At 41.2% G+C, this 27315-nt stretch overlaps 1 protein-coding gene across 6 annotated transcripts; it reads right to left on the reverse strand.

The window, feature by feature from the left end:
- Positions 1-27173, reverse strand: LOC122305219 (kinesin-like protein KIN-4A). 6 transcript variants are annotated; one of them, XM_043117624.1, is made up of 27 exons: positions 26946-27172; positions 26667-26791; positions 25059-25182; positions 24791-24940; positions 24170-24423; positions 23616-23803; positions 23407-23531; positions 22832-22868; positions 8516-8607; positions 8245-8355; positions 8055-8168; positions 7743-7836; positions 7128-7240; positions 6200-6298; positions 5970-6083; positions 5683-5799; positions 5315-5395; positions 4435-4506; positions 3679-3772; positions 3577-3608; positions 2823-2920; positions 2625-2723; positions 2305-2526; positions 1780-1942; positions 1312-1467; positions 936-1235; positions 1-569 (listed from the first exon to the last, which is right to left on the reverse strand). In XM_043117624.1, exons 2-26 carry the CDS (start codon positions 26720-26722, stop codon positions 1020-1022), a joined length of 3021 nt encoding a protein of 1006 aa, XP_042973558.1. In that variant the 5' UTR covers positions 26723-26791; positions 26946-27172; the 3' UTR covers positions 1-569; positions 936-1019. The 6 variants fall into 6 exon arrangements, with proteins under 6 accessions (XP_042973558.1, XP_042973527.1, XP_042973537.1 ...); XM_043117593.1 differs by having other exon boundaries at positions 7743-7827; positions 25036-25182; XM_043117603.1 differs by having other exon boundaries at positions 3706-3772; positions 25036-25182.
- Between the last annotated feature and the right edge of the window lie 142 nt (positions 27174-27315).

Here is a 27315-nt window from a genome sequence, read left to right on the forward strand (position 1 = left end):
TTTATGACTCTATGTACGTTTCACTTATCATTCCTGCTGTGCATCACGTTAGTTAACGACTGTATATACATAAGAACGAGTTTGGGGGAATCATTTACATGAACTTTTGACTTTTGCCCCGGTAGAACAATTCCCTGTTGCGTGTAATTCTCTGAAAGTTTTTTTTTTTTTTTTTTTTGGGGGTCAAGAATCAAGATCATTATATTAGATTCCTGAGTTGGTTAAGTCAGTCCAAGCTTGGAAGTTCTAACTGGGCTTGTTCGATCTCTCCTTGATCGTATTCTTCACAAAAGCTATGTACAAAATACAAGGGAAGAAAGAAAAAAGCATATCGGCATGACGAAGTAACATCGCAGAATTTAACTTCCAGCATATCCAATGCTCTCACTCTGATATCCGCATTTTCCTACTACTTTCGTGGGAGGTGAGCCTGCCAGCCTGAAATGCTTCTGACGTAATCTTCACCAATCAAATCCAGAAAATAACCAAAGATACCAAAAAATTCCATTAATGCTTCCACCAAAGTACCAAGGAAAATGCCAATGTCCTCTTACCAATTTATGAGATGCCTGCATGTACAACAAATGAATAAAAGATGAAGTTCATGATGAGTAGGAACTTGCACAGCAAGTGGAAGTGGTCTGGTTGAAACACTGCATGGCGGACAAGTGAGTTTGGTCACCCGAGGCAGCTATAGCATAATGCACATATTCAAGAAGTAATATTTTTCATTGAGAAAAATGATGATATGCTTCAGAAGTATGCTAACATCAGGGATATTTATGTAGTCAGGATAATAACAAGGTCGTTTAATTTTTCCTTGGAAAAAAATTTGAAGTTCATGACACTATAAATCTGAAACTCTGTAAAGGAATAAATCTGTCTCTCCTGGTACCAAATTTGACAGGTTTGGAAAACAAGAAGAGAAAACTAACCCATTGACGTTCCCACCGACCCATCTTTTGGATCCCACAGGGCAGCCCAGACATGCGCCAAAAGAAAGCTGATGAATATTGGAGTTATCGCATGCTATCAACCAGAACCGGTGGGCGAGGCCTTGACCTTATCACTGTCTCATCACAATGCTTGATCCATTCTGAGAGTCTCCATGGTTTTTGCCATCTCCATTTGAACTGCAGTAGCCACTGGTGATGACTTCTCTTCCACCTCCAGAGTTTTGCAGCTTGTCCCACAGCTGCTAGTTTCTTCATTGACAATTGTCCTACAGGTACCATCTGCAGCCAGAACCATCTCTACTTAATCAAACAGGAGGGAGAGAACCCAATAGGCAGCATGAGAAAGGTGAGCTACCTTTTGCGTCTGATTCAGAAATGTCGCCGACTCCCTAACGGACCCATTAACAATTCCAGGTGTAAATTTTAGTTGCTTTGGTACTGGAAGTGACATGGGGGACAAGGGGTCACTCATATCATCCGCCAAATGTTTCAACGAAGTGCATGAATTGCCCTGTTGATTGCATTAAGAAGTGTCAAAACAACATTCAAAACTGGAAGAGTCACCAGAGTAACAGTACTTGATCGTAGAGCTAATTTCTGACTTTTCGAGTCTCAAGAAACCAGTGTACACAATTTAGCCCAAATTATGATTTTTAGATGGGCAAAGAAACATAAGGTACTAGAAGGTTGCATTTTAGTTAATATGGACACCATTAAAATTACTCCTACTCTATTTCAATATTGTAGATTTGCATTCATGTCTACCATGGAACAGGATGTTCAAGTTTATAGATTACAATGCAGTTTAAGAAGATGGCCTCACCGAAGCTGACGAACCCGAGTCAGCTGCAACAGCTTGTTCCCTCACTTGTTGCTCCTTTATGAGTTGTTTTCTCTGTACTTCACTCTCTTCTAATAGAAATAAAAGCTCCTTCACCTGCTCTTTCATTTCCTTAATCTCCAAGTTCTTTTCCCACAACTGGCACCTGTTGATAAAAAAAATGTAAGTGCTAATATAAACACTTCAAACTTGAAATCACTTGCTCCAGCAAAAGACTCTTAACATCAAGAATAAGTTCACTGCTTTTTTTATAAGTAGAATAAGCTCTGTGATTAACACCTCAGCTAAACAAATACCACAAATTGGCTCAAGAAGGAATGGACTTGTTGGTCAATAAAAGTTTGTGATGGGCTTTCAGCACAGAGTTTAGCCTATCAGCCTCAATATACTTTGGCAAATATCAAAATGTATTTTATGTTGACTTTAATTGCCAGATATAGAAGCCAATTTTTTAATAAGTAAATAAAAGCAAATTCTATCAAGCTTCATGCCAGGTTGTACAAGCACCTTGCTTCTGCAGCGGCGTCAAACATGTATTGAAGCAAGTTCTTTGCATCTCCCATTGAGCGCAAGTGATTCCAACGTCCACGACCAATTGAGGCACGCTCCCTTTCTTTTGCCTCTGAGAGCTGTGAGGCCATTGCCATGAGTGCTTTGGAAGACATGCTAAGCATGCTCTCCAGAGAAGCTATCCTTGCCATTCTTGCATTTGGTGACATGGATAACAGTCTAATTCCATACAACATATATCATATACATACACAAAAAGTAATCAATCACGACCAGTGGGATGAAAACCTTAAGGAGACGATGTCATAATTATATACCTGGAATATCCATTCTTCCCTCTTGGGGGACTCTGCCCATCAAAAGAAAACTGATCCACTTGTTTCATTAAGGCCAACTCTTCTGCCAGTGCAGCTTGTCTATACAATAATTCCAAAGAATAAGCCAATTGAAGACATTTGAGAAAGCTTGCTAAAGTAGGGAAAATCTGAAAGAAAAAAAAAAACCTGAATACATACAATTGGCTTTGCTTTTCATATTCAAAATGGACTTCATGCACATTCACCATGACTTCTAGCTCATGATCAAGCCACCTTTGCAAAGGTTTTTCATTTCCCTAAAGATGCAATTCATATTAAATTGGTCCCTTGTGAAATGTATAGCAGATGTAATATTAATTGAAGTCAGGAATGGGTTATCTTTGCTGGCCGTGGGTCACGTTTAAATTCTCTAGTCCGTTGGTGATCATAATGAAAGAACCTCTAAATCAAACCCTGTTAGAATCCATTGAAACGGATGTACTAACTTGCTCATAGTAAATATAGGTTTGATAATTACGCATCACTATATATGTTTTTTTTTTTTTTTATTGGCACCAAGTGTCCAAGAATAAAGTCTTGACTAATCCTAGGGTTGCACAAGCCGTCAACAATGAGTTTCCCCCAAGTGCACCTTGGGTAATTCATGGAGAAGTTCTCCCAATCCGATGGCCCCTAGAAATTGTTTGAATCCAAGAGGATTCGAACCTTAGACTTGGAGGGAGCATATGACCATGGCCAAGGCCTTTACCATTTGAGCAAACCCCTAGGGGTTACCATATATGTATGTTTGACAATCAAAAAGATATTTCAAAACGTGAATGCAGCTGGTATCACATTGATCATAACTGTCTTCTAGGAACCCATCCCAGCCCCAAGCAGTATATAAACTTGTTGCTGGTGTTTGAATGGATGTGGCCAATTTACAAATTGCACTATGGTAAAGATCATTTACCTGTCCAATCACTGTATGTCCCACATATGTCCCTGAAATACACAACAAAAGATCAGAAAGGGAAAGTATCAATGACAGAATAATTTAAGGAAAAATATTCACCAGAATGGTCACGTGCAGCAGGCTTACGAGCTTCTAACAACTCTTTCAGTCTTCTAGTAGCCGTAGCAGCCTCTTCTGTTTTCCTTTGAAGAACCTGGGGAAAAGATTTTTTTTATAGGAAAAGATTATAGTGATTAGTCACAGATAATAACCACACATATCAATCAGCATGAGAAGAGCCTGATTTGTTATCTTAAATATACGCTATCTGCACATATGGACGCTTGAATTGAGGGTTGGTTTGGTAAAGAATGATTCATTTGAATGGCTACACCTTCCAATCCCAAAATTCCTGTCTGTATGGTGGCACTAATTTCTGTAGCATTTTTTTCCCAAAAGTTACTCTTATTATTCTACTCTACTCAAGGCAGATTTGATTTAAAATTGCCTTATCTTTTACCTTCTCCTGCAGGTTTTTCTTTTTTGAGTTTCTGGATCTTCCTTTTAAATGAAGTTCTAACTTCTAAATAATAGCCCCAACCCATCCAAAATCTTGTGTACTTCCATTATTTAATTGAGGAAAATTTTCGTTTATATTCTTTTGGCCATATATCTATCTTCTATATTATTGTTCTTTATCTAACTTGGTTTTCCCTCTAGAGTAGACTCACGCTGATGGTTACCTAATTGTTCTCCAACTTTTCCATACATTGAGAGAGAGAGACAGAGACAGAGAGACAGAGAGACAGAGAGAGTTGGCCCAGACTTGGGTTGCATTAAAGTATTCCAACAAAAATAGTTGAATCTAACTTTTACCATTTTCTGGCGCTGATTCAGTGATTCGAGTTTATGTCTTTCATATTCGTTTCTCCTTCCCTCCTTCTTTAGCTGCTTGAAAACAAATTTAAGAAAAACTACAGTAAATAACATAATCACACAAATTAAACACGTGAGTTTTAATAAAACACGAGTTTTAATATATCAAGCATGACTATAAAGTACATAACCACAAGAAAAGCCAGAACAAGGTGGTTAAAAGAGCACGACATCCTGGTACAACAAAGTATCCATTATGTGGAAAGGTTCAACCCATTGGAAATGTCAAAAAAAGCATGAACGTTTGAAACAAGTTCCAAGAAACATATGAACAAATCAGAAACATGGAAAAAGCTTGTGAAGGTGCACTCCACATACCTAGTAATACAACAGCATAAAACCATAAGAAAGCATTAAAGACATAGACAATGGCAAAAAATCTTGCCAGCTACAATATTAAGGGTTTGAATGACTTCTCGAGAAGAAAAGAAAATCCTAATGTCTGAAGATTTCAAATTAGTAGCCCTTTAGAAGTATATTTTGATGAGGAGACAGAAAACTTGGCAAGTTTCTGTTTCAAATGTTCTTTTAAGTTTAGAAAAAATTAGGTTTCTTATTAATATATTTCTATAGGTAGGTTTTTTATTAGCATATTGGAACATCTTTTGAAAGCACTTTAGTATTCTACACCACATGCAATAAACATTTTTAATAAAGATGGGCTCTGTTGAAAACCTTGCATCAAGTGCAACCCAAATGTATATCCAATGCTTCAGATTTCCAGTTTGTGGCAAACGACAGTGGAATCCGTGAAACATGATATCTCCAAGAAACCATAAGAAAGTAAGCAAATGAAGTTTCTGAGTATGAAGTGAAGCACCTGAAGCAATTCCTTTTCCCGAGAGGTCTTCCATTGTCGAAACTGTTCTGCCACCTGTTTTATCTTATGCTGCAACTGGACCTAGAACATGGATGGAAAACAAGCAAGACGGAACCAAAAAGCATGAGATATCATAAAATTCGATGGGCAATTTTTTGTTTTGTTTTTGAAAAGTAAGACAAGTTTGATTTCAGAACAAAAGAGAGTAAGGCATATGTTCATGTGAACCAAACCAGCCCTGTCAGCTTTAATACACCAAGAACCAACCACTGAGAAATCCAAATTCACATGACCTAAACTCTAATTTTTTTTTACAATTAACATGACCTAAACTTGGTAATTACTAAAATGAAAACCAACCAACCAACCTTCTGAGCCTTGATACACTGTATTTCGGCTTGCAAGCGCTTTGCTGCTTCATCACTTTTTTGTTTTTGCTTCAAAAGTTGGACCTGGCTTTCCTGTTTCTTCTTAAGATCTAGAATCTTTTTTTTATAAGAAAAGACAATCCTTAAGATCTATAATCTGAAGCTTGTAACGGAAAGTTCACACATTAATCAATAGTCCCATTTTCGAAAACAGAACAGGACTTAGTTATGAAAGTTTACATTAACCAGGAATTAAAAAAAAAAAAAAAAAGCTGAATGGCATTAACCTGTGCTTCAAGTGCTTTAAATTTTTGAGCTTGAATTTCTTGCATCTTTGGTATCCGTCCATCAAAATTAGCAGCAAGATTCTCAACTTTTGCCAACAAACAATCCCTCTCTTGCTGAATTTATGTGATTGAACGTCAGCCATAAAAGTGAAAGCATGGTGGACACTAGTAATTCATGAACACACACACACACACACACACACACACACACACATATATATATATCTAACCTGCATGATCCTTTTCTCTTCCTCAAGTTCCAAGATTTTCTTCCCAAGGCGCTGCTTGAGTGCTTCAGTGTCAACTCCCCAAAGAAGTTTCATCTCAGACTGCACAAAAAATAGCACATTTTAAAACATAAATAAAAAAGGTGTTTCAAGATATTTACAAACCGCCAATTTGATGCCAGTCCTCAGGTCCTATCATACAGTGTAGTCGACACATACAGAATTGCATATATGCCAATATGGAAGTCAGGGTAAAATCTATTTTTTTTTATAAGTAAGATAAAATTTGATTAAAGCAAGTAATTCAGAATAGCCCAAGTACACAGGGGGTATATAAGAAAGAACACCTAATTGCAAGCTAGGATCTAGAAAAAGAAACAAGGAAATCATGAAAACTTTCCCCATCAAGACCAATACCAGAAGCCCAAAGGAAAAATATATGGTAGAAAAAGCCTCCAATCTCTTCCTGCGAGCGTTCTCTGTTAAAACCAAGTTACTTCTAAAGGGTAGAAGTGGCTTTTTCAGATAAGGCAAAACTATTGAGCCTTCATTAAAATTGCATTTCCAAGCTTTTGTATCTTATTTTTCACTTAGGATAATCACATTTTGGAATTTAATCCGTAAAAGTTAAAAGAGAGCTTGCCAAAGGTAAGGGCCCCAAATATACATTTGAAAATTATCAGAGTGGCCAATGTCTTCTCCTGCAGCAGACTGAAAGCCCAAGAGGCACAATGCAGAATGCATCAAACATAACGTTGGCTCCATACGACAAGGGTTCAGGATTTCCTTCCGTCATCACTGTTTTTTTTTTTTCTTTTCTTTTGCAAACAATCATTACGTCAAACATGCGTATTGGCTAATTCTTAAGTATTCCCTTTAGAGCCTACAATTTATTTACATACAAAGCATAAAAGAGGCAAATAAATTAAACCTCTTTCTGTTCCAAAAGTTCGTTCAATTCATTTAACTCTTTATCCATGGTATCTTGCAGAAGTGCATGCTCCCACTCTTTAGTTACTTCATCAAACTCCATTGAATTTTCACCTGCAGAAATGAGAATAAAACGTGATCATTTGAAGCATTGGACTAGCAAATGAAAATGTAATTCAAGTAACAGAAGAAACCCGTTACCCAATCCCCACCCCCCACACACACAACAACACGAGAAAATAATTAAACAAGGAGAGAGATTACATTGGCGGATGCAATGGGACAATTTGGTAGTTTAGGGTGCACATTGCAAAGTGCTGTTAATGGGAGTGGAAAGAGTATTTTCCCCTTTTCTTAGTTAAATGACCACAATAAACTCGAATCAATTTTATATCTGTAGATGCAATGCTTGAAGCACAATCAAGCCGATAATGCACATCATACTTCTAAAACGATTCAAACAGACAGCAAAATGAGTACCCGTTTCATTTCACCCATATCACGATAGGGATGCTAGTTATTTACTAATTAAATGGTCCTAAGGGTGCACTGTATTGAATACAAACAATCATTCTTCTAAGATTGCCCAAACTATAAAGCAAAAAGCAGTGTTCACCTGATATGGCTTCAACTATCTGATAATCAGATAAGTCCATGCTGTGAAAGCCCCTCTTAAGTCCATCACTTTTTGTCATACAGATCTGGATTTCCTTAAAAAATAAAAACACTGGGTAATGTAGATAACAATGCAGAAACTTTACTCAAATATGTTATTAGAGGAATAAAGTGAATATAAATACAGCCACATTCTACTGATGCCAAGAAAAATACTGGCAATTTACTCCATACAATTATGGAAAGGAAAGTTTTCAGGGAGAAAAAGAAAAACAAAGAAGAAGATAAAAAATTTGTGTGTCTATTAACATACTTGAGCATCTATTTCATCCTGCTGTATGACGCCGCATCTGCTGCGGTATTCATGGAGTTCTTGAAAAATGTTCCTATTGGTAGCCTCAAGCCAACCGATCCGATCCTTAAGGACCTATACATTCAAAAGAACATATAATGCAGTAAACACTAAGATCAAACAACACTTCTGTATGGTACAAAGCAAGTACCTGCACTTCATCTGATGGCACTCCTTCCCCACGAGCATAAAGCTCTGCCTGTAAGTACTTTAACTGCTGCTGCATCTTTTGCATCTCATTGGATATTATATCTCTATTAATCTGCAGCCAAAAAAAAAAAAAAAAAAACATCAATGTTTTGCTCCATGGGATATGGATCATAAAACCTGATAAAGTTTCCCAAGTTTCTTCACATAAATCTTGAAGAACACGATGGAATCAGCTAAAAAATAGTCATAACAAAGTCATCTAACAAACTTACAACAGGCTTATTTTGAATATTGCGAGCACGATTTGCATATTTGAGAGTATTAAGACTTTCCTCAGCATTGATGTCAGCAGGACTGATGCAAGCTGGAACAAGGATCATAATTAGTTCAATTTATAATAAAGGAGAAGTCCAGATCAAAAGGTGTCAAAAATAGGAAGCACACACAATACAATTTCTAGAAATAGGGTAAAAAACCTGAAGTGAATGACACCTAGGGCAAAAGAAAGAAGTGGGGCGGGTGCAGTTTCTAAATCTTTTTTTTTTTTTTTATAAGTAAAATCAAATTGTATTAATCAAAGAATAGGCATAGCCAAATGTTACAAAGAAAGCCCTACTTTAGGTAGGGGCAAAAGATACAAGAAAGTCATGAAAGGTTTGGCCATGAAAGTTAATGGCAATGGTCCAAATACAAAGAGTTCTAAGGAAGAAAGCTTTTAGTTCCTCCATCAATCTCTCTTTGTCCTCAAAAGTCCGATCATTACGCTCCTGCCATAAACACCACATGATGCAAATGGGAATCATCTTCCAAACAGGCTTGATCTGTTGATTGCCTCTTAAATCTGACCAGCTAGCCAAAGCCACCACAACTGTCTCAGGCATAACCCAACCCAACTCTAATCTATTAAATACCTCGTTCCATAACCCTCGAGCTATATCACAGTGTAATAAAAGGTGGTCCACCGTTTCTCCCCCATTCTTGCACATACAACACCAATTTGCGATGATCACCCTTCTTTTCCTCAAATTATCTGTTGTGAGAATCTTACATAAAGAGGCAGTCCACACAAAAAATGCAGCTTTGAGAGGCACCTTATGTCTCCATAGTTTTTTCCAAGGGAACTGAATAGGATGTTCTTGTAGAAGAGACTTATAAAACGAGCGAACTGAGAACATACCCTTACTAGTTGGTAACCACCACAAAAAGTCAACCTGCTGATTGTTATTTTGGAGGGAATACAACAAATTGAGAAGAGCTTCTATGCTGTCTATTTCCCAATCATTTGCCGGCCTGCTGAAATTGATGTTCCACTGGATTTGTCCCCCTACTATTACCCTCGCTTCCTCCACTGAAATGTCTTTGGCATTAGCGATCTTGAATAAAGCAGGAAATAAGTCCTTTAAAGCTGCATTACCGCACCAAACATCTTGCCAAAATTTAATTCTGGATCCATCACCAAGGCGTAGTCGCAAATGGCGAGAAAAAACCCTCCATCCTTTCCTTATGTGTTTCCACAAACCCACTCCGTATGCCCCTCTCACTTCATTGGAGCACCATCCTCCCCATGAGCCACCATATTTACTCTATCACCATCTTCCATAGTGCTTCTGGTTTTTTATGGTATCTCCATAATCATTTTCCAATTAGCGCCCGATTAAAAGTTCTCAGGTTTCTTATGCCCAAACCTCCATTAGAAATGGGGCTACATACCTTCTCCCACCTGACAATGTGGAATTTAAATTCCTCGCCTATTCCCCCCCACAAAAAATCCCGTTGTAGTTTCTCGATGCGAAGCGCCACACTTGTTAGAATAAGAAAGAAGGACAAAAAATACGTCGGTAGGTTGGATAGTGTACTCTTTATCAGAGTAATCCTTCCACCCTTCGACAACTACATTCTCTTCCAACTTGCTAAGAGGCGATCTACTTTCTCAATCACTGTGTCCCAAACGGAGGCCGCTCTCGAGGCAGCTCCCAACGGAAGGTCAAGGTATGTCATAGGAAGTGAGGCCATCTTGCACCCCAAGGTCTTAGCCAACTGTCTTAGATTCTGAACACTCCCAACAGGCACCATCTCTGATTTGTCCAAATTCACTTTCAACCCAGAAGATGCTTCAAAACAAAGTAAAAGGGCCTTCAATACTTGAACCTTGTTACGATTTGCCTCACAGAAAAAAAGAGTGTCATCTGCAAAAAATAGATGAGAAATGTTAATAGAACCCCCTCCATTAGGTCCGATCGAATACCTTGACACCCTCCCCGTTAAGGACCAAGGCTGAAATCATCTTGCTTAGCGCCTCCATCACAATAAAAAAAAGTAGAGGGAACAACGGGTCTCTTTGTCTTAAGCCTCTTGTGCTGTCGAAGAAACCTGTTGGGCTTCCATTTAACAGAACTGAGTATTTCACCGTAGAGATATACCAACGGATCCAAGATTGCCATTTCTCTCCAAAACCACATCTCCTAAGAAGATCGAGTAAGAAATCCCAGTTAACATGGTCATACACCTTCTCCATATCCAACTTGCAGAGTATCCCTTCCTTGCCAGATTTCAATCTACTATTTAAACATTCATTTGCAATAAGCACTGCATCGAGGATCTGTCTACCTTTTACAAAGGCATTTTGAGGCTTTGAGATTATCTTTCCCACAACCTCACTAAGGCGATTAGCAAGCACCTTAGAAAGGATCTTGTATACCCCATTTACTAAACTAATGGGTCGAAACTCCTTAATCTCCTCAGCCCCAACCTTCTTCGGAAACAAAGCCAGGAAAGTGGCTTTAAGGCTTTTTTCGAATTTTCCTTCCAAGTGAAACTCCTGTAAGACCTTCATGAAGTCATCCTTTAACACATCCCAGCAAGTTTGGAAGAAGGCAATAGAAAACCCATCAGGACCCGGGGCCTTATCTTTAGCCATTTTTCTTAGCACATCCATTGCCTCAGCCTCCGCCTCTCCAAACGGTTACCTTCCATTGGACCAATAGTATCAAAGACCAACCCATCAAGCTTAGGCCTGCAACTCACCTGCTTTGACAGAACTTGCTCAAAAAAACCAACTAAATGAGAGTTAATTACATTCTCTTCCCTACAAAGAACCCATCAATTTTCAGCGTCTCAATATTATTGGCTCTCCTGTGCGAGTTGGCTATCCTGTGAAAAAACTTGGTACTTCGGTCTCCTTCCTTCAACCATAAAGCTCTAGATTTTTGCCGCCATGAAATTTCTTCTAAAAGGACAATCCTTTCAAGATCCGCAACTAGAACTAGCTTTTGGGCTAGTTCCTCCTGTGTTAATGTCCGCGATTCTTGTAACCTTTCCAACATCTAGATCTCTCTTGTCTTACTGTCCTTTTGTACCCCTATATCGCCAAATAACTATCTATTCCACAATTTCAAATCTTATTTTAAAGCTTTTAGTTTACTCGCAAATATGAAACTAGGAGTAGCCTGAAACTGATAGAAAGCCCACCATTGTCTAACCCTATCCACAAAACCTTCCGATTTCAACCACATGTTTTCAAACTTAAAGTATCTGCGCCTTTTTTGAATTCCCCCACAATCCAGCATAATAGGCCAATGATCAGAACATAGGCGAGGAAGTCTCTTTTGCCAAACCTTTGGAAAATGAATTTCCAACTCTGGGGAAATTAAGAATCGATCCAGGCGAGACCACGTCTGATTATTCACCCACGTACCTGACCCCCCCGCCAAAGGTAGATCCACCAAATTCAACTCAAAGATGCACTCCGAAAATTCTGACATAGCTGGTCACATTCTTCTGATGCCAAAACACTCACAGGTAGGGGTGAGTTCGGTCCGGTCCGGTCCGGTCCGGGGAGGTTTTGTGGACCGGACCGGACCTATTCGGTCCAGGGTTTTTCCACCCTGGACCGGACCGAACTCCATCAGGACCGGTCCGGTCCGGTCCGGTCGGTCCAAGGTTGACTTTTTTTTTTTTTTTTTTATCTAATGACATTTTTTTTAATATTTATGTAATTATATTGTAATATATTTAATATATATACATATAGTATTATATATATATTAGTAATATGCTAATACTATTAGTCTATTAGTAATAATACTATAACTAATAAATATATGTAATAATAACTATACTATAACTAATAACTATATGTAATAATAGTAATAGTGATAACTATATATTTATATAATATGCTAATATTTAATGACATTTTTTTAATATTTATGTAATTATATTGTAATATATTTAATATATATACATGTAGTATACTATTATATATATTAGTAATATGCTAATACTATTATATAAATAATATATATAAATAATATTTATTTATTTTTATTTCTATTCGGTCTGGTCCGGTTCGGTCCGGGGTGAAAAACTCCCGGACCGGGACCGGACCGAATCTTTTCGGTCCCTTAAAAATGGGACCGGATCGGTCCGGTCCAAACAGTGCCGGTCCGGTCGGTTTTGCCGGTCCAGACCGGCCGATGCTCACCCCTACTCACAGGGAAATCTTGTTACGTTAAGTCTCCACCAACGCAACATGGAAGATCCCACCAACTGTGTAGGCCGACTATTTCATCCCACAATAATCTACGATCAGAGTCTGTATTGGGCCCATAAACACCTGCAAAAGCCCACAAAAAACCATCGGCCACACTTCTGAAAGAACATGCTACTGAAAAAGACCCAATGAACTCCTCTCATTTTTCCACCACCCTTTGGTCCCACATCACCAGAACGCCTCCTGAGGCCCCATCCGCAACCAAATAAACCCAATCCACATGTACACAACTCCATATGCTTCATACAATTTTTGTCGTTATAACTTTCAACTTTGTCTCTTGCAAACATATGATGTCCGCCTTCCACCCTCGCAATAAGTTTTTTATTTGAAGACGCTTACTAGCCTCATTTATTCCGCGGACATTCCACGAGACAATTTTTTGTTTCACTTTGGATAGACCAACCCCTTCCCCTAAGACCTGTCCCTACTTGACCCACCTTCTGAGTTCATCGACCAAGTTAACCTCTTGAGTTCCCGTTGTTTCTTTGAATCCGCTTTCCTATGTTGTTGGTGTCCCACTTCGATGGCGGTGGGTAACGCCATGAATTGCTCCTCATAGCCTTCGCATTTCAAACCCACCAACTCCTGAATGTCCCTCACAGTGTCAAAACACCCAGTCCGACACACTTGACTGATCTGGAAACAAAAAATTTAGAGGGATAGGATTCTGTAAATTGAACTCTAGTTGTTCCTCTAGGCACTCTTCCCCAGTCAGAAAACCCACTTGGTTTTCCTCATCATAGAGAAATAGGTCTTCATTGGCTGAGTCCCCTATTACCCCTTTCTTGCTGACCACCAACTCTGGGTTCCCACTTATCTGCACTTTGGAGCTTGCCGAGCCATCAACTTCCCCCCCACACACCATTGGCAACTTTTGTGCTGTTCCCAGGGGAGAGACGTCATTCGATGTTGAAGAAAGGGCTAGCAACCTCTCTGTCGTACCCTTTGAAACCGTATTCTCACTGACCCCCACCACCGATACACCACAACTCAGCTCAAGGGGACTCGCCGAGCCACCATCTCCCACCCCCAAAACCATTAGTAGGTTCTATGTTGAGAAAGGGGCTAAAAATGGCTCTATCGGCGATTTCAGCTTCTCCGACTGGTCCGCTCGAGCCACTGGCGATACCTCCACCGTTGTCGGCGTCGTCTGTTGCCGATGCGACGACTCCGGAGCATCCGCCGCCCTCTCCAGAAATTGGCCCTTCTATGGATCAGACTTCTAACTGAGAAAAGAACTAAAGAAAACTCAGAGAAGTATCACAAACTTAAAATTTTTATTGCGGAAGCTTTCAAAGTAGTAAGTCACTCAAGGTTCTCTTGTGTGTCTTGCCTACTATCAATTACACACTTATATAGAGGTTCATAAAGTGGAAAGTAGCTCGGGTGCGCTTAGTGGGCCCCATAGACAGCTAACGATCGCACTAAAAGATTCCTCTTTTACAAAAGGCACCGAAAGTGTACCTAAGGAACTGTGCAACACACTAAAAGTATAAATCACACACAACTGGCCATGTGGCCGACATTAAAGTAAATCACACTGTTGGCTCGTGACGAGCATTATTGTTTCACACCATAGGGATTCAGAAGTGGGGTCCCCAACCCACGTGCTACATGCTGGCCTCCGCCAACTTTGACAGCTCGTTGGCTCGCGCTACCAGCTCCTCCATGAGCTGCTGCCTCAATTGCAATTTTGGCAGTACATCCCCTGCCCAATTGTCCTTTGTTGAGATGCGCCTGCAGAAGTCTGCTTCCTTCCGTAGGATCCATTCAATGGAGGCAAGACTGGTTCTGAAGTCCTCCATGGCATCCTCCTTGATTCTCCGCGCGAGGCTACCAAGTTCCTCTGCCCTGTCTGACCGTATTGGCTTCGTTGGTTCATATTGAATGGTTGGTGGTTCACCATATTCCACGATGACTCCCTTCGTTTGCCTGAAATAGTCTGGGTTATAGATGACAGCCCTTTCTGATGGGTAAACAGTTGTTCCGTTAGGGCGCAGAACGAGGCTTGGCCTTGCTTTGAGTGAGATTCCGGGAGTACAGTCAGGATAGACGACAAGGTCTCCCTGGCTTTCTCCGTGTACATCTCCGGATGATCCTCCTGGCTGCATATTGTCAGGGCTACAGAGTTTGCTAATCTGGATAGATGATCGGCTAACTGATTATCTTCCCCCTTAATATGTTCGAATTTCACGCAAATCCCAGTGCCCGTTATATAATCACAGAAAAGCATCCAGCGGACCCTAGATGGCTTTTTATGTGATTGCTTGTCATGGAAGGATATGATAGCTTGACAATCAGTTCTAATGGTAATCTCCTTTTGGTCAAGATAATAAATCTTTAAAGATTCCATTGTTTCCATGACCGCATAAATTTCCGCGTCGATCGTTGATTTTGGATTTGGGAACTTTCCTGACGCGTAGGCGCACACCTTCTCCTTTCCCTTTGGCGCGCCTTTATATGGTGCCCATTTACAGATTCCTCCCCAACCTTCCATACAGCCGTCGGTTTCCAGAATGATGTGACACTCCTTAGGTGGGAGTTCTAGGTCCGGGAGTTTCTGGACCATGTCTTTTATTTGGGCTACCAGTTTCCAGTCACTGTCGGTCCATCTCTTATCCCCGTGGGCTCCGACCTTTTGATACAGCGGCCCAAGTAGCGTTCCGCATTTGGGAATATGGGCCCTAGCGTAGTTTATCACCCCCAACCACGATCTCAGCCCTTTGAGCATTTTAAGGCTTTCACTGCTTACGTCAGCTATTTTTCTGATGATGTGTGGCTGGAGTCGAACCTTCCGATCTGCGATTGTGGCTCCCAAAAAGTCTACTTCTTTGACTGCCACCTTCATCTTTGTTGGGGAAAGGATTAAACCATTCTTCCTGCATATCTCCAGCATCACCCTGAGGTGCTCCGCGTGACTTTTCATGTCTGGTGAAAATACTAATATGTCATCTATGTATACCGCAATAAAGTCTTCCGTGCCGCGGAAACACTGGTCCATCTTTCTTTGAAACACCGCTGGTGCATTCCTAAGCCCGAATGGCATTACGAGCCATTCATAGAGTCCTCCGGGGACCACAAATGCTGTCCATGGTATGGATTCTTCGTCCATTACCACCTGGTGAAAACCACTCTTAAGGTCAAACTTTGAGAATACCTTTGACCCTCCCACTCTTTTAATGATGGAAGATATCCCAGGTAGGGAATACTGATCCTTGTGGGTATTCATGTTGAGTGCCCTGTAATCCAGCACCATCCTCTCCTTGCCCTTGGTCTCCTTGCCAGTCTTGGGGTCTACCGTCGTTCCCGAGTTGACTATCATGGCTTTGGTCCTGTGCCTACTCGTGCTGGGCCTTATGACTCCGACCTTTAGGAGGGCATCTATGTGCCTTCGGTACTGGTCTTCTACCGCTGGTGGGACCTTTCCAATGGGCTTTGACTCGATTGTTACGTCTGGATTGATGATTTCCAGTTTGCATTTAATTCCATTTTTGGCCCAATGCTTCAACGGGTCCTCCCCTATATACCCTTGGGCTTCCAGCTCCTTTAGTAGAGGCCTGTATCTTTGTTCGAACTGTTGATCTATCGAGTTTCCTTGGGCTTCAAGTCCTGCCGCCATGGCCCAATTGTCGCACTCGAACTGCTCCTCCTCTTCTAGCACTAGCAATCCTGCCACCTTCTGCGGCGCAAGCGTTGTTTCTATCGACGAGACATTGCGGTAGAAGGTTACCTGCGTTCCTTCAATTCTCAAGCCACCCCCCATGGATCTAATAAAATTACACCCTATCAGCATGTCCACTCCCGGGAGCGTCATCTCAAAACAATAGATATATGGGACCGGGAAGTACTGGGTCCCAACATACATCTTGCCCTGCTTCACTCTCTGCCTTGCAACCTGATTGGAGTTGATTCCGTGAAATACTGAGGCCATTCCTGCTTCTTCCATAGCCTCTCCTGGTACTTTCTTTATATTGATGCAACAGGTAGTGCACGCTGTGTCCAAGATCGCTGGTACTTCAAAAGTCACTTCTTTGCCCTGATTAGGAATTACAAACTTTACTAGGACATTGTAAAGTTTATTGTTCATTCTCCTCCCTATTGCTTCTGATCCTGCCAGCTGCTCTTGGCATTCTTCCTGGCAAAGGATCCCTACCTGCCAGCGAAACCGCAGCTCCGATGGTCGTGTCGGAGGACGTTGCTGACCTAGACTATCCACAATTAATGGCAATGGGAGAAAAATTCGAAAGAGCAGCCGCAAAAATGACCAAGGACACGGCGCATAGTGCCATCACAGGAGGTGACGGAGCCTCATCGCGACAAATAATAATGGGAAATCCAACATACCAACCAGCGAGCAGAATGGACAGTGGTATACCAGGACCTATAAATTTAGATGGGTGTAAGCTACCACCAGGGTATATACCCCCAACGAAGCAGCTCTGGAACTTGCCGACTGCGGGAATCAAAGGAGTAATGTTGGTACTCCCTGATGATATCGAACAGTATGATGAAGCTATCAGCAGGTGGGAGTCCATCACCATCAACTACATCAATGGGATGAACTGGGACAGCAACCTCGACAAGGTATATGCAATAGAAAATACCTTGGGGGAGAAGGAGAAGCTAACGTGGCTGGGCTGGAGAGCAGCCTATGAAAATGAATACAATGGGCTCGTGGAAATGGCTGGAGAGGCAAGGAATATCACCTCAGCCATCAGAAGGATGTTTACTGGAAAAGACGCCTACCAGGGTGACGTAGGAGCTCAGAACAGGGCTTATGTGGACCTAGAGAGGCTAACATGCAAAGATATGAGTCATGTCTTCAGTTACCTCAACCAGTACTTTTCGCTGGCGGCAAAATCAGGAAGGATGTGGGTAGGAAGCGAGCTGTCGGAGAAATTTTTCAGGAAACTACCACCGGTAATAGGGCCAGCCATTGAGCAGTCCTTTTCGACAAAATACCCAGGGGTGGGAATTAACGTCCCGCTAAGAATATATTTTACTTACTAGTACCTGGCAGAGATGTGCAAACAGGCGGCGATACAGAGAAGCCTGAAGGATCTCAGTTTCTGCAGGAAGGTCACAATACCAGGGTACTACAAGGACCCTGAAAAGAAATATGACCTAAGGAAGGCAAAAACCTACAAAGGGAAGCCACACAAGACCCACATGCGGGTCATTAGAAACAAGGATAAGGACAAACAAAAGAAGTGCGCTTGTTTCGTGTGCGGATCACCAAACCACTTTGCAAGAGAATGCCCCAGGAATGGTAAAGGTGACATAAATAGGGCAGCTTACTTGGATAACCTGCAGCTACCCCCCGACTGGGACGTAGTCTCTGTGGATCAAGGTGAGCCCGACTCCGATGGCATATGCAGTATGTCAGAAGGAGAAATCGGACCAACGGTGGCACCTATCTTCAACAATCCAATGCCATATGACGATGACTATGACTTGGCGTTCGTATTGATACAGGGGGAGGTACCAAAAAACCCCTCAGGAGGATGGACGCTGAGGAAGCCGTTGGAGGGAAAATATGAAACATGTTCACACAAGTGGAAGGAAGGGGAAGAGGTCCCTGTACCACAACGGGGTTGTTACCACTGTAGATCCCTTACAGAAGTCAGAACGAGGGTACAATGCAAGGAATGCGACCTCCTGATATGTTTATTCTGTGCCAGGATGTGCTACGGCATAAGAATAATACGGGAGGGTGAAGGAAAGCAAGAGTTCTGGAACAAGGATCAGCTGATAAACTTCCTGTATGAGCACAACTCAATCCTGATGAAGCAAGTGCAAGCGCTGACAGAACAGCTCAAAGCCCTACAAGGAAGACAGAAAAGGGATAAGGAGCTCGATGAACAAGGTGCTGTGGAAGAACTGGATGCTGATGCAGAAGAGCTAGCAGCGCACGACAAAGGCAAAGACAAGGTAGGGATCCTTTGCCAGGAAGAATGCCAAGAGCAGCTGGCAGGATCAGAAGCAATAGGGAGGAGAATGAACAATAAACTTTACAATGTCCTAGTAAAGTTTGTAATTCCTAATCAGGGCAAAGAAGTGACTTTTGAAGTACCAGCGATCTTGGACACAGGGTGCACTACCTGTTGCATCAATATAAAGAAAGTACCAGGAGAGGCTATGGAAGAAGTAGGAATGGCCTCAGTATTTCACGGAATCAACTCCAATCAGGTTGCAAGGCAGAGAGTGAAGCAGGGCAAGATGTATGTTGGGACCCAGTACTTCCCGGTCCCATATATCTATTGTTTTGAGATGACGCTCCCGGGAGTGGACATGCTGATAGGGTGTAATTTTATTAGATCCATGGGGGGTGGCTTGAGAATTGAAGGAACGCAGGTAACCTTCTACCGCAATGTCTCGTCGATAGAAACAACGCTTGCGCCGCAGAAGGTGGCAGGATTGCTAGTGCTAGAAGAGGAGGAGCAGTTCGAGTGCGACAATTGGGCCATGGCGGCAGGACTTGAAGCCCAAGGAAACTCGATAGATCAACAGTTCGAACAAAGATACAGGCCTCTACTAAAGGAGCTGGAAGCCCAAGGGTATATAGGGGAGGACCCGTTGAAGCATTGGGCCAAAAACGGAATTAAATGCAAACTGGAAATCATCAATCCAGACGTAACAATCGAGTCAAAGCCCATTGGAAAGGTCCCACCAGCGGTAGAAGACCAGTACCGAAGGCACATAGATGCCCTCCTAAAGGTCGGAGTCATAAGGCCCAGCACGAGTAGGCACAGGACCAAAGCCATGATAGTCAACTCGGGAACGACGGTAGACCCCAAGACTGGCAAGGAGACCAAGGGCAAGGAGAGGATGGTGCTGGATTACAGGACACTCAACATGAATACCCACAAGGATCAGTATTCCCTACCTGGGATATCTTCCATCATTAAAAGAGTGGGAGGGTCAAAGGTATTCTCAAAGTTTGACCTTAAGAGTGGTTTTCACCAAGTGGTAATGGACGAAGAATCCATACCATGGACAGCATTTGTGGTCCCCGGAGGACTCTATGAATGGCTCGTAATGCCATTCGGGCTTAGGAATGCACCAGCGGTGTTTCAAAGAAAGATGGACCAGTGTTTCCGCGGCACGGAAGACTTTATTGCGGTATACATAGATGACATATTAGTATTTTCACCAGACATGAAAAGTCACGCGGAGCACCTCAGGGTGATGCTGGAGATATGCAGGAAGAATGGGTTAATCCTTTCCCCAACAAAGATGAAGGTGGCAGTCAAAGAAGTAGACTTTTTGGGAGCCACAATCGCAGATCGGAAGGTTCGACTCCAGCCACACATCATCAGAAAAATAGCTGACGTAAGCAGTGAAAGCCTTAAAACGCTCAAAGGGCTGAGATCGTGGTTGGGGGTGATAAACTACGCTAGGGCCCATATTCCCAAATGCGGAACACTACTTGGGCCGCTGTATCAAAAGGTCGGAGCCCACGGGGATAAGAAATGGACCGACAGTGACTGGAAACTGGTAGCCCAAATAAAAGACATGGTCCAGAAACTCCCGGACCTAGAACTCCCACCTAAGGAGTGTCACATCATTCTGGAAACCGACGGCTGTATGGAAGGTTGGGGAGGAATCTGTAAATGGGCACCATATAAAGGCACGCCAAAGGGAAAGGAGAAGGTGTGCGCCTACGCGTCAGGAAAGTTCCCAAATCCAAAATCAACGATCGACGCGGAAATTTATGCGGTCATGGAAACAATGGAATCTTTAAAGATTTATTATCTTGACCAAAAGGAGATTACCATTAGAACTGATTGTCAAGCTATCATATCCTTCCATGACAAGCAATCACATAAAAAGCCATCTAGGGTCCGCTGGATGCTTTTCTGTGATTATATAACGGGCACTGGGATTTGCGTGAAATTCGAACATATTAAGGGGGAAGATAATCAGTTAGCCGATCATCTATCTAGATTAGCAAACTCTGTAGCCCTGACAATATGCAGCCAGGAGGATCATCCGGAGATGTACACGGAGAAAGCCAGGGAGACCTTGTCGTCTATCCTGACTGTACTCCCGGAATCTCACTCAAAGCAAGGCCAAGCCTCGTTCTACGCCCTAACGGAACAACTGTTTACCCATCAGAAAGGGCTGTCATCTATAACCCAGACTATTTCAGGCAAACGAAGGGAGTCATCGTGGAATATGGTGAACCACCAACCATTCAATATGAACCAACGAAGCCAATACGGTCAGACAGGGCAGAGGAACTTGGTAGCCTCGCGCGGAGAATCAAGGAGGATGCCATGGAGGACTTCAGAACCAGTCTTGCCTCCATTGAATGGATCCTACGGAAGGAAGCAGACTTCTGCAGGCGCATCTCAATAAAGGACAATTGGGCAGGGGATGTACTGCCAAAATTGCAATTGAGGCAGCAGCTCATGGAGGAGCTGGTAGCGCGAGCCAACGAGCTGTCAAAGTTGGCGGAGGCCAGCATGTAGCACGTGGGTTGGGGACCCCACTTCTGAATCCCTACGGTGTGAAACAATAATGCTCGTCACGAGCCAACAGTGTGATTTACTTTAATGTCGGCCACATGGCCAGTTGTGTGTGATTTATACTTTTAGTGTGTTGCACAGTTCCTTAGGTACACTTTCGGTGCCTTTTGTAAAAGAGGAATCTTTTAGTGCGATCATTAGCTGTCTATGGGGCCCACTAAGCGCACCCGAGCTACTTTCCACTTTATGAACCTCTATATAAGTGTGTAATTGATAGTAGGCAAGAAACACAAGAGAACCTTGAGTGACTTACTACTTTGAAAGCTTCCGCAATAAAAATTTTAAGTTTGTGATACTTCTCTGAGTTTTCTTTAGTTCTTTTCTCAGTTAGAAGTCTGATCCATAGAAGGGCCAATTTCTGGTCCCCATTTCACCCCTTTCCTTATTAACCCCGACCATCCAAACCACCTTTTCCAACTCCCTCTACAAATACTCTATTTGCACCTGCAACTCCCTCACCATACAATAAACTTCTCTTCCATAGTCCCTCTCTCGTGACAGACCCCGAGGGGCTCGATGCACGTCGCCATCACGATCCCCCTCACCTGCCCCATGCCTCGGACCACCGTGTCTTTCTGCCGGAACGAGAGCCTCTCTGTACAACTTCCCTCCCCCCTTTGTCCCCTTCCATGGCTGCCTCTATACAGCTCCATCAGACCCCTCTCTACCCTCCTTAGAGGCTTCCAAGACCAACTCCTTCAGTCTCCACCATCTTCTTCCCCTCTCTTCTTCCGGGATAATGACTACACTTTGCCGTCCCCCATCCCCAAAGAGTACCACCTCCAAAAATCTTCCACGAAAATTATGACGTCTCTGAGCTATGAAGCACCGAGAACCTTCTCTCCTGGAGGCATAAAAATCCTTTCTTTCACCCTTTGCTTAGTCCTCCAACACCCTCCCTAGCCATCATGCAGTACCCAGACCCAACAATAACTCCTGTTTACACCTTCTTCCTCTCTCAATAATTCGAACCAGGCCACCTTCTCTCACGACAAAAAAAAAGTTTAGATTCAATCAATAACTCCCGTGTGAAAGACATCAAGAAACCTTTATCAATCTTAATACTAACTAACACCCATCATCGGCAACGAGCAAGAAAGAGAAAACTGAGACTTTCTAGAGGGAGAAAGTCTAGCATACCAGCTTCTGCTCCAAAAAATTAAGAATAGCTTTTATTACTATTACCTTTCTTTATCTTCTGGAAAGAAGAGAACATATCACATTTTGGAAAAGGTTGTTTCTAACGCATGATTTAGCTGCCATAGCAAAAGGTGTAAATTGAATTACACCTGGTTCAAAAGAAATCAACCAAAGAAAGTAATTTCTTTTTCTGACAGGTGACCACCAAAACATATGAAAACTATGGTGAATAAACTCGCTTCTATTCAATCCTTTAGCAGGGCAACTCAAGAATACAGATCTGTGTCTATATGGGAAACTATGATACAATCACGTCCTTGGACCAAATTTTTTGAACAATTAAACAATCACTTCAAGGTTACCTATCATGACGGTTTTGCTGTTTCCACCAAGTGAATCCTGCCAAGATGCAGAAAAGAAATTGAGTCAGACAACTTTTTTTTTGATAAGTTTGAGTCAGACAACTACAACAGAAGAACAAGAAAATAGAGAGAGAGAAAAGAACATGAAAAAGATGAAAAGTTGAACTTAATTTTAATCTCTAGTTCAGTTCTAATGGTAAATACCCATATTTTTCCTTATTTGTAAGACCAGAAAATTAACTGTATAATAGTATATTAAGGTTTAAACCATAATATTTAAAATCGCCATCAACTGAAGATCTCAACAAGCTATCTCAATACTCAGCAAATCTGATTGGTAAGGAGATTTAAGGTAATCAAATCCTTCTTGGCTAACATCACTGTATCTGGAGGGTATTTGTGACTAACTGCTAAAACAAATGTTGAATCTGTCTCTCCCTAATTTTAAATAAGTTTAAGATGTTTTATTTAACTTATGAAGACATTTGTCAGAATTTCCTCAGCTGAGATAAAATATCAATGACAAAGATAGGATCTCAGATATAACATATAGATCAAAATAATGTTAAACCAACCTGCAACAATCGAGTTAGTTTACTGTCTCGGTAAGGGACATGCACACCCTCTTTCCGCTTTTTCTCGTCGCCCAGTGCACTAATGACGTTACCAAGGGCAAGAAGACCCTTATTAATATGTATACCTATTCACAATGACAAAATTTAGAAATTCCATTCTATTAAGATATAAAAGTACAATAGGAATATCAGTAAGCAGTTTTACTAACCCTCTTTAAAACGAAGACCATCAGAACCTGTCCTTTTTGCTCGTTCAGATCCAGCAAGATCTACCAGATGGAGCTTTGCACAAAAATACTCTTCACCCATTTCCTCATCCAACGTGTCATTACAAGGAAGAACCAAACGTAGTTTCCGCATCTGCTCTAATGTGATTGTGAAGATGGCGTGTGACCGACTAGTACAAACATGTAAATGAAAACCATACACCATTAGATTATGAAGATTTAATCATAAGACATAACCCCAAAATAATCAACAAAAACTTTCTTAGCAAAATGAGCAAGTGCTTACTTTTAACACAATATCTTTCATTTTACATTTATGCGTCATCAAACAAGAGTTTATGACAAGCCAATGGAATCAATATCAATGACATTGGCAATTTTATTTCGTAACAATGACCATGATGAGATACCTCAACCCAGCTCCGCAACAAGCTGATCACTGGAGAAGTGAATGTTTTCGTTGTTTGCACATAAATGCAAATTTGATTGCATAAGTTGGCATCTAAACTACAATTAGGCAGAAAAGGCAGTTTTACCTGGACTGGTTGTTCATATTTGTACTCCCAGTTGCCCTGCTTAAAGAACCTTGCTCCAGACAGGTCGCCATTTCTTGTAATGTAGTAACAGTAACTTCAGTTGATCCAGTAAGTGTTATAGCTCCTTTTGATGTTTCACGAATTTGAATCAGCTGCCTACCGTCAATAGCAACTTTTCCAGCATGTCCTTTAGCAGTATCCAATTTGCTAATAGCTACAGAATCCAGCAAGTCCCTTACTTCTTCCTTGAGAATCTTCAAATTCAAAAATTCTAATTATTTTCTAAGGATATCAGGAACTAGAGGAATCTAGAAAAAGAAAATGGTCAACCTAGCCATTGTATCACACTTGCATATCGACACACTGTCTCAAGGTGGACTCTCTTCAAAAAGACCAATGGAATGACATTTCAGAAGAATTGGAACCAATTATATTTTAGGTCAAATTAATAAATCAAGAAAGCTTATAAATTTCCCATTCTACTTCGTTGTGGCCCGTTGAGTATAATTTCAATTGGGAAATAAGTAGCTTCAGCAGAAACTATTGTGTTCTAAAGTGCATGCCCGAGGGAATACCTAGGTATTAAGCATAAAAAAAAAAAAAAACCATATAATGAATGACCTCAATGAAAGAAACATGCAACTGGAATTCAGTTTGATGATTCAATGTTTTGATCTTGTTGAACAGTGCATTCATAACTTGAGGAATAAGTCCTGTCTGGCAACCATCCTTGAAGCTAGTCCCCATGGTATAAGTTTTCCCAGATCCTGTCTGCAGCATACATATATGCCGATAATCAATAGAAATGAGACATGATGTGAGGTCTTGCTCTATTTATAACATTTTATGTACAGGTTAGAGATTACCTGACCATAAGCCAGTACAGTACCATTATATCCTTGGAATAAACCATCAACAAGTGCAGCAATGCATTCTTCAAACATGGCAGATGAAGGAGATCCACTGCTTCCATAGACATGATCAAATGTAAAGGAATGGGTGCCAATTTGTACCTGCTCCACGGAAACAACTAAGATTTCATTCTTGGAAATGTAGGTAGAAAGGAAAATGTTGCATGAATTATCAACATAAAATATTTCAAATAATTGCAAAAATAAATTGAAATAGGTTCCCCTGAAATTATGCTGCATTAAGGCCACATAATGTGCCTTAGCATTTTCCATTTTGAAATTGAGATATCATGTCAGCAAGTAACACATACATATTTCACAAACTGAAATATGCACTTTATGACATGACACATTGCATACATGCCATATCTCCCATTGAAATATACTTAAAAGGTGTATAGCAGTATATTATTACAAAATTAGCAATCAAATACACAATTTGGCTCAATTAGAAAAACTTTATTGTATAAGAGACCTAGGTTCCAATCCCACCATGGATGATGGGGTCAAGGGATGGGAAAAAGTTGCCTCCCTTATGTAACTCGTAGGCCCAAAAAAATAAAAAGAAGAAAGAAAGGAAAAAAAAAAAAAAAAAAAAGATAATCTGATTAGGAAACCTCTCTCTTTAAGCTGCTCTTCTACGAAATTTAAAGCAAGACACCTCTAATCTCTCCACCTATACATTGAAAAGGAAAAAGGTTTTCCAATTTAAAATACTGCATATTTGAAGCTTCAAATACAATACCTCTATTATCCACTCTTGTATAAATTAAAGTCAGTACAGAGAGATTACAAGATTTGTATCAGGGCTGCATAAACAAACTATATTTCAAACCTCATATCCAGGTTCAAGTATGCAAGTGCATTAAATGTTTCGTTCTCAGCACAGTATACACAAAGTGAAAACGTGTTGGCCAATTATGATCATCGGATCAGGGTAATGAGAAACTACTCAACAACCTACGGTTCAATAAATTAAATAGCCTTGGCATAAAGCAGAAAGGTGATAAGTAGAAATCAACACTCATGCAGCAGAGCTCAATTTGTGAAACTACGGTTTGGTTTAGATGAGCGGCGGCACACGCCATTGGCATAAATAAAAAGGAATATTTACAGATTGGCAGGAGGTGGCAGTGTGGCACAATAAAAAGAGGTTGCATGCCAAGTATTTAAGATTATATCCAACTACTACTTACCCATTTTAGGAAATTTATATTTGTCAGTGAAACAAGTGTACATACAGAGAATAAGGAACCAGATTGTACTTGTTCTGAAACATTACTAGCAACAAGGACACATAAGGATTCTTCAATCCTCCAAGTTCTCACCCAAAAACCAATTGAGAAAATGCATAAATATGGAAAAAAGAAATAACAAACTGAACACAAGCTACAAACGCCAATAGATTAAACCAGAAGCTAGAAGTCGAAAACATCTAGAATTCAATAGATTCCGCGCCAAACGATAGAAAAGGTGTTTAACTTTTAGCCAGAGGGAAAAAAACCCCACATGCTAAAATATAGAACATAGCAGCTTCCAGTTCAATAATCCCCAGTTGCTCTCGGGAGGCAAAAAATGCAAAGTACCTGATTTTTCCGGGGTGTAACAGTAACACATTCTTTACAACCGTGAAGGCGTTCATCGGCGATAAGGGGACGTATATGAACCGCAACCTTGACACAACAATTCTCAGGAGTGTCCATGCGTTGCACTGTGAATAAAAAAAGATGGAAATTAAGGTGGTGGATTTTTAACTCTCAAGAGAGTGAAAAATATGAGAGAGAGGAGGCGGTGGTGGTTCGAAAAGAGGAGAAACAGAGCGGGAGGAGCAATGCAAAGTGCAATAACAAATCAACGACTATTACCACTTCACTTTTTATTTCAACTTTTTCTTCCAGCTTGCTCTACACACTCAATCAGTCGGCAGCCACCCCAAAGACCACGGTGGTGGTGTTGGAAGTTGGAACACTTCGCTCTCATTCGTTTCCTATATTGTCCTCAGCTGCACTTCAAGCATCCTCTCTCTCTCTCTCTCTCTCTCTCTCTCTCTCCTGTTTGACTAGATCCTGGTTCTTTGCGCCAACTGTGAAGCTGCAGTCTCCCACGCCCAACACCGACTTCTCCCTTCTTCTTTTTTCTTTTTTTTTTTTTCTTCACTTTTTGAGTTTTTTTTTTTTCTCTCCCAATTTTTTTTAGTGCAATTTAGATAATCAAATAAAATGAGATAATTTTAAA

Source organism: Carya illinoinensis, chromosome 1, assembly GCF_018687715.1.
Source record: "Carya illinoinensis cultivar Pawnee chromosome 1, C.illinoinensisPawnee_v1, whole genome shotgun sequence".
Lineage (NCBI taxonomy): Eukaryota > Viridiplantae > Streptophyta > Magnoliopsida > Fagales > Juglandaceae > Carya > Carya illinoinensis.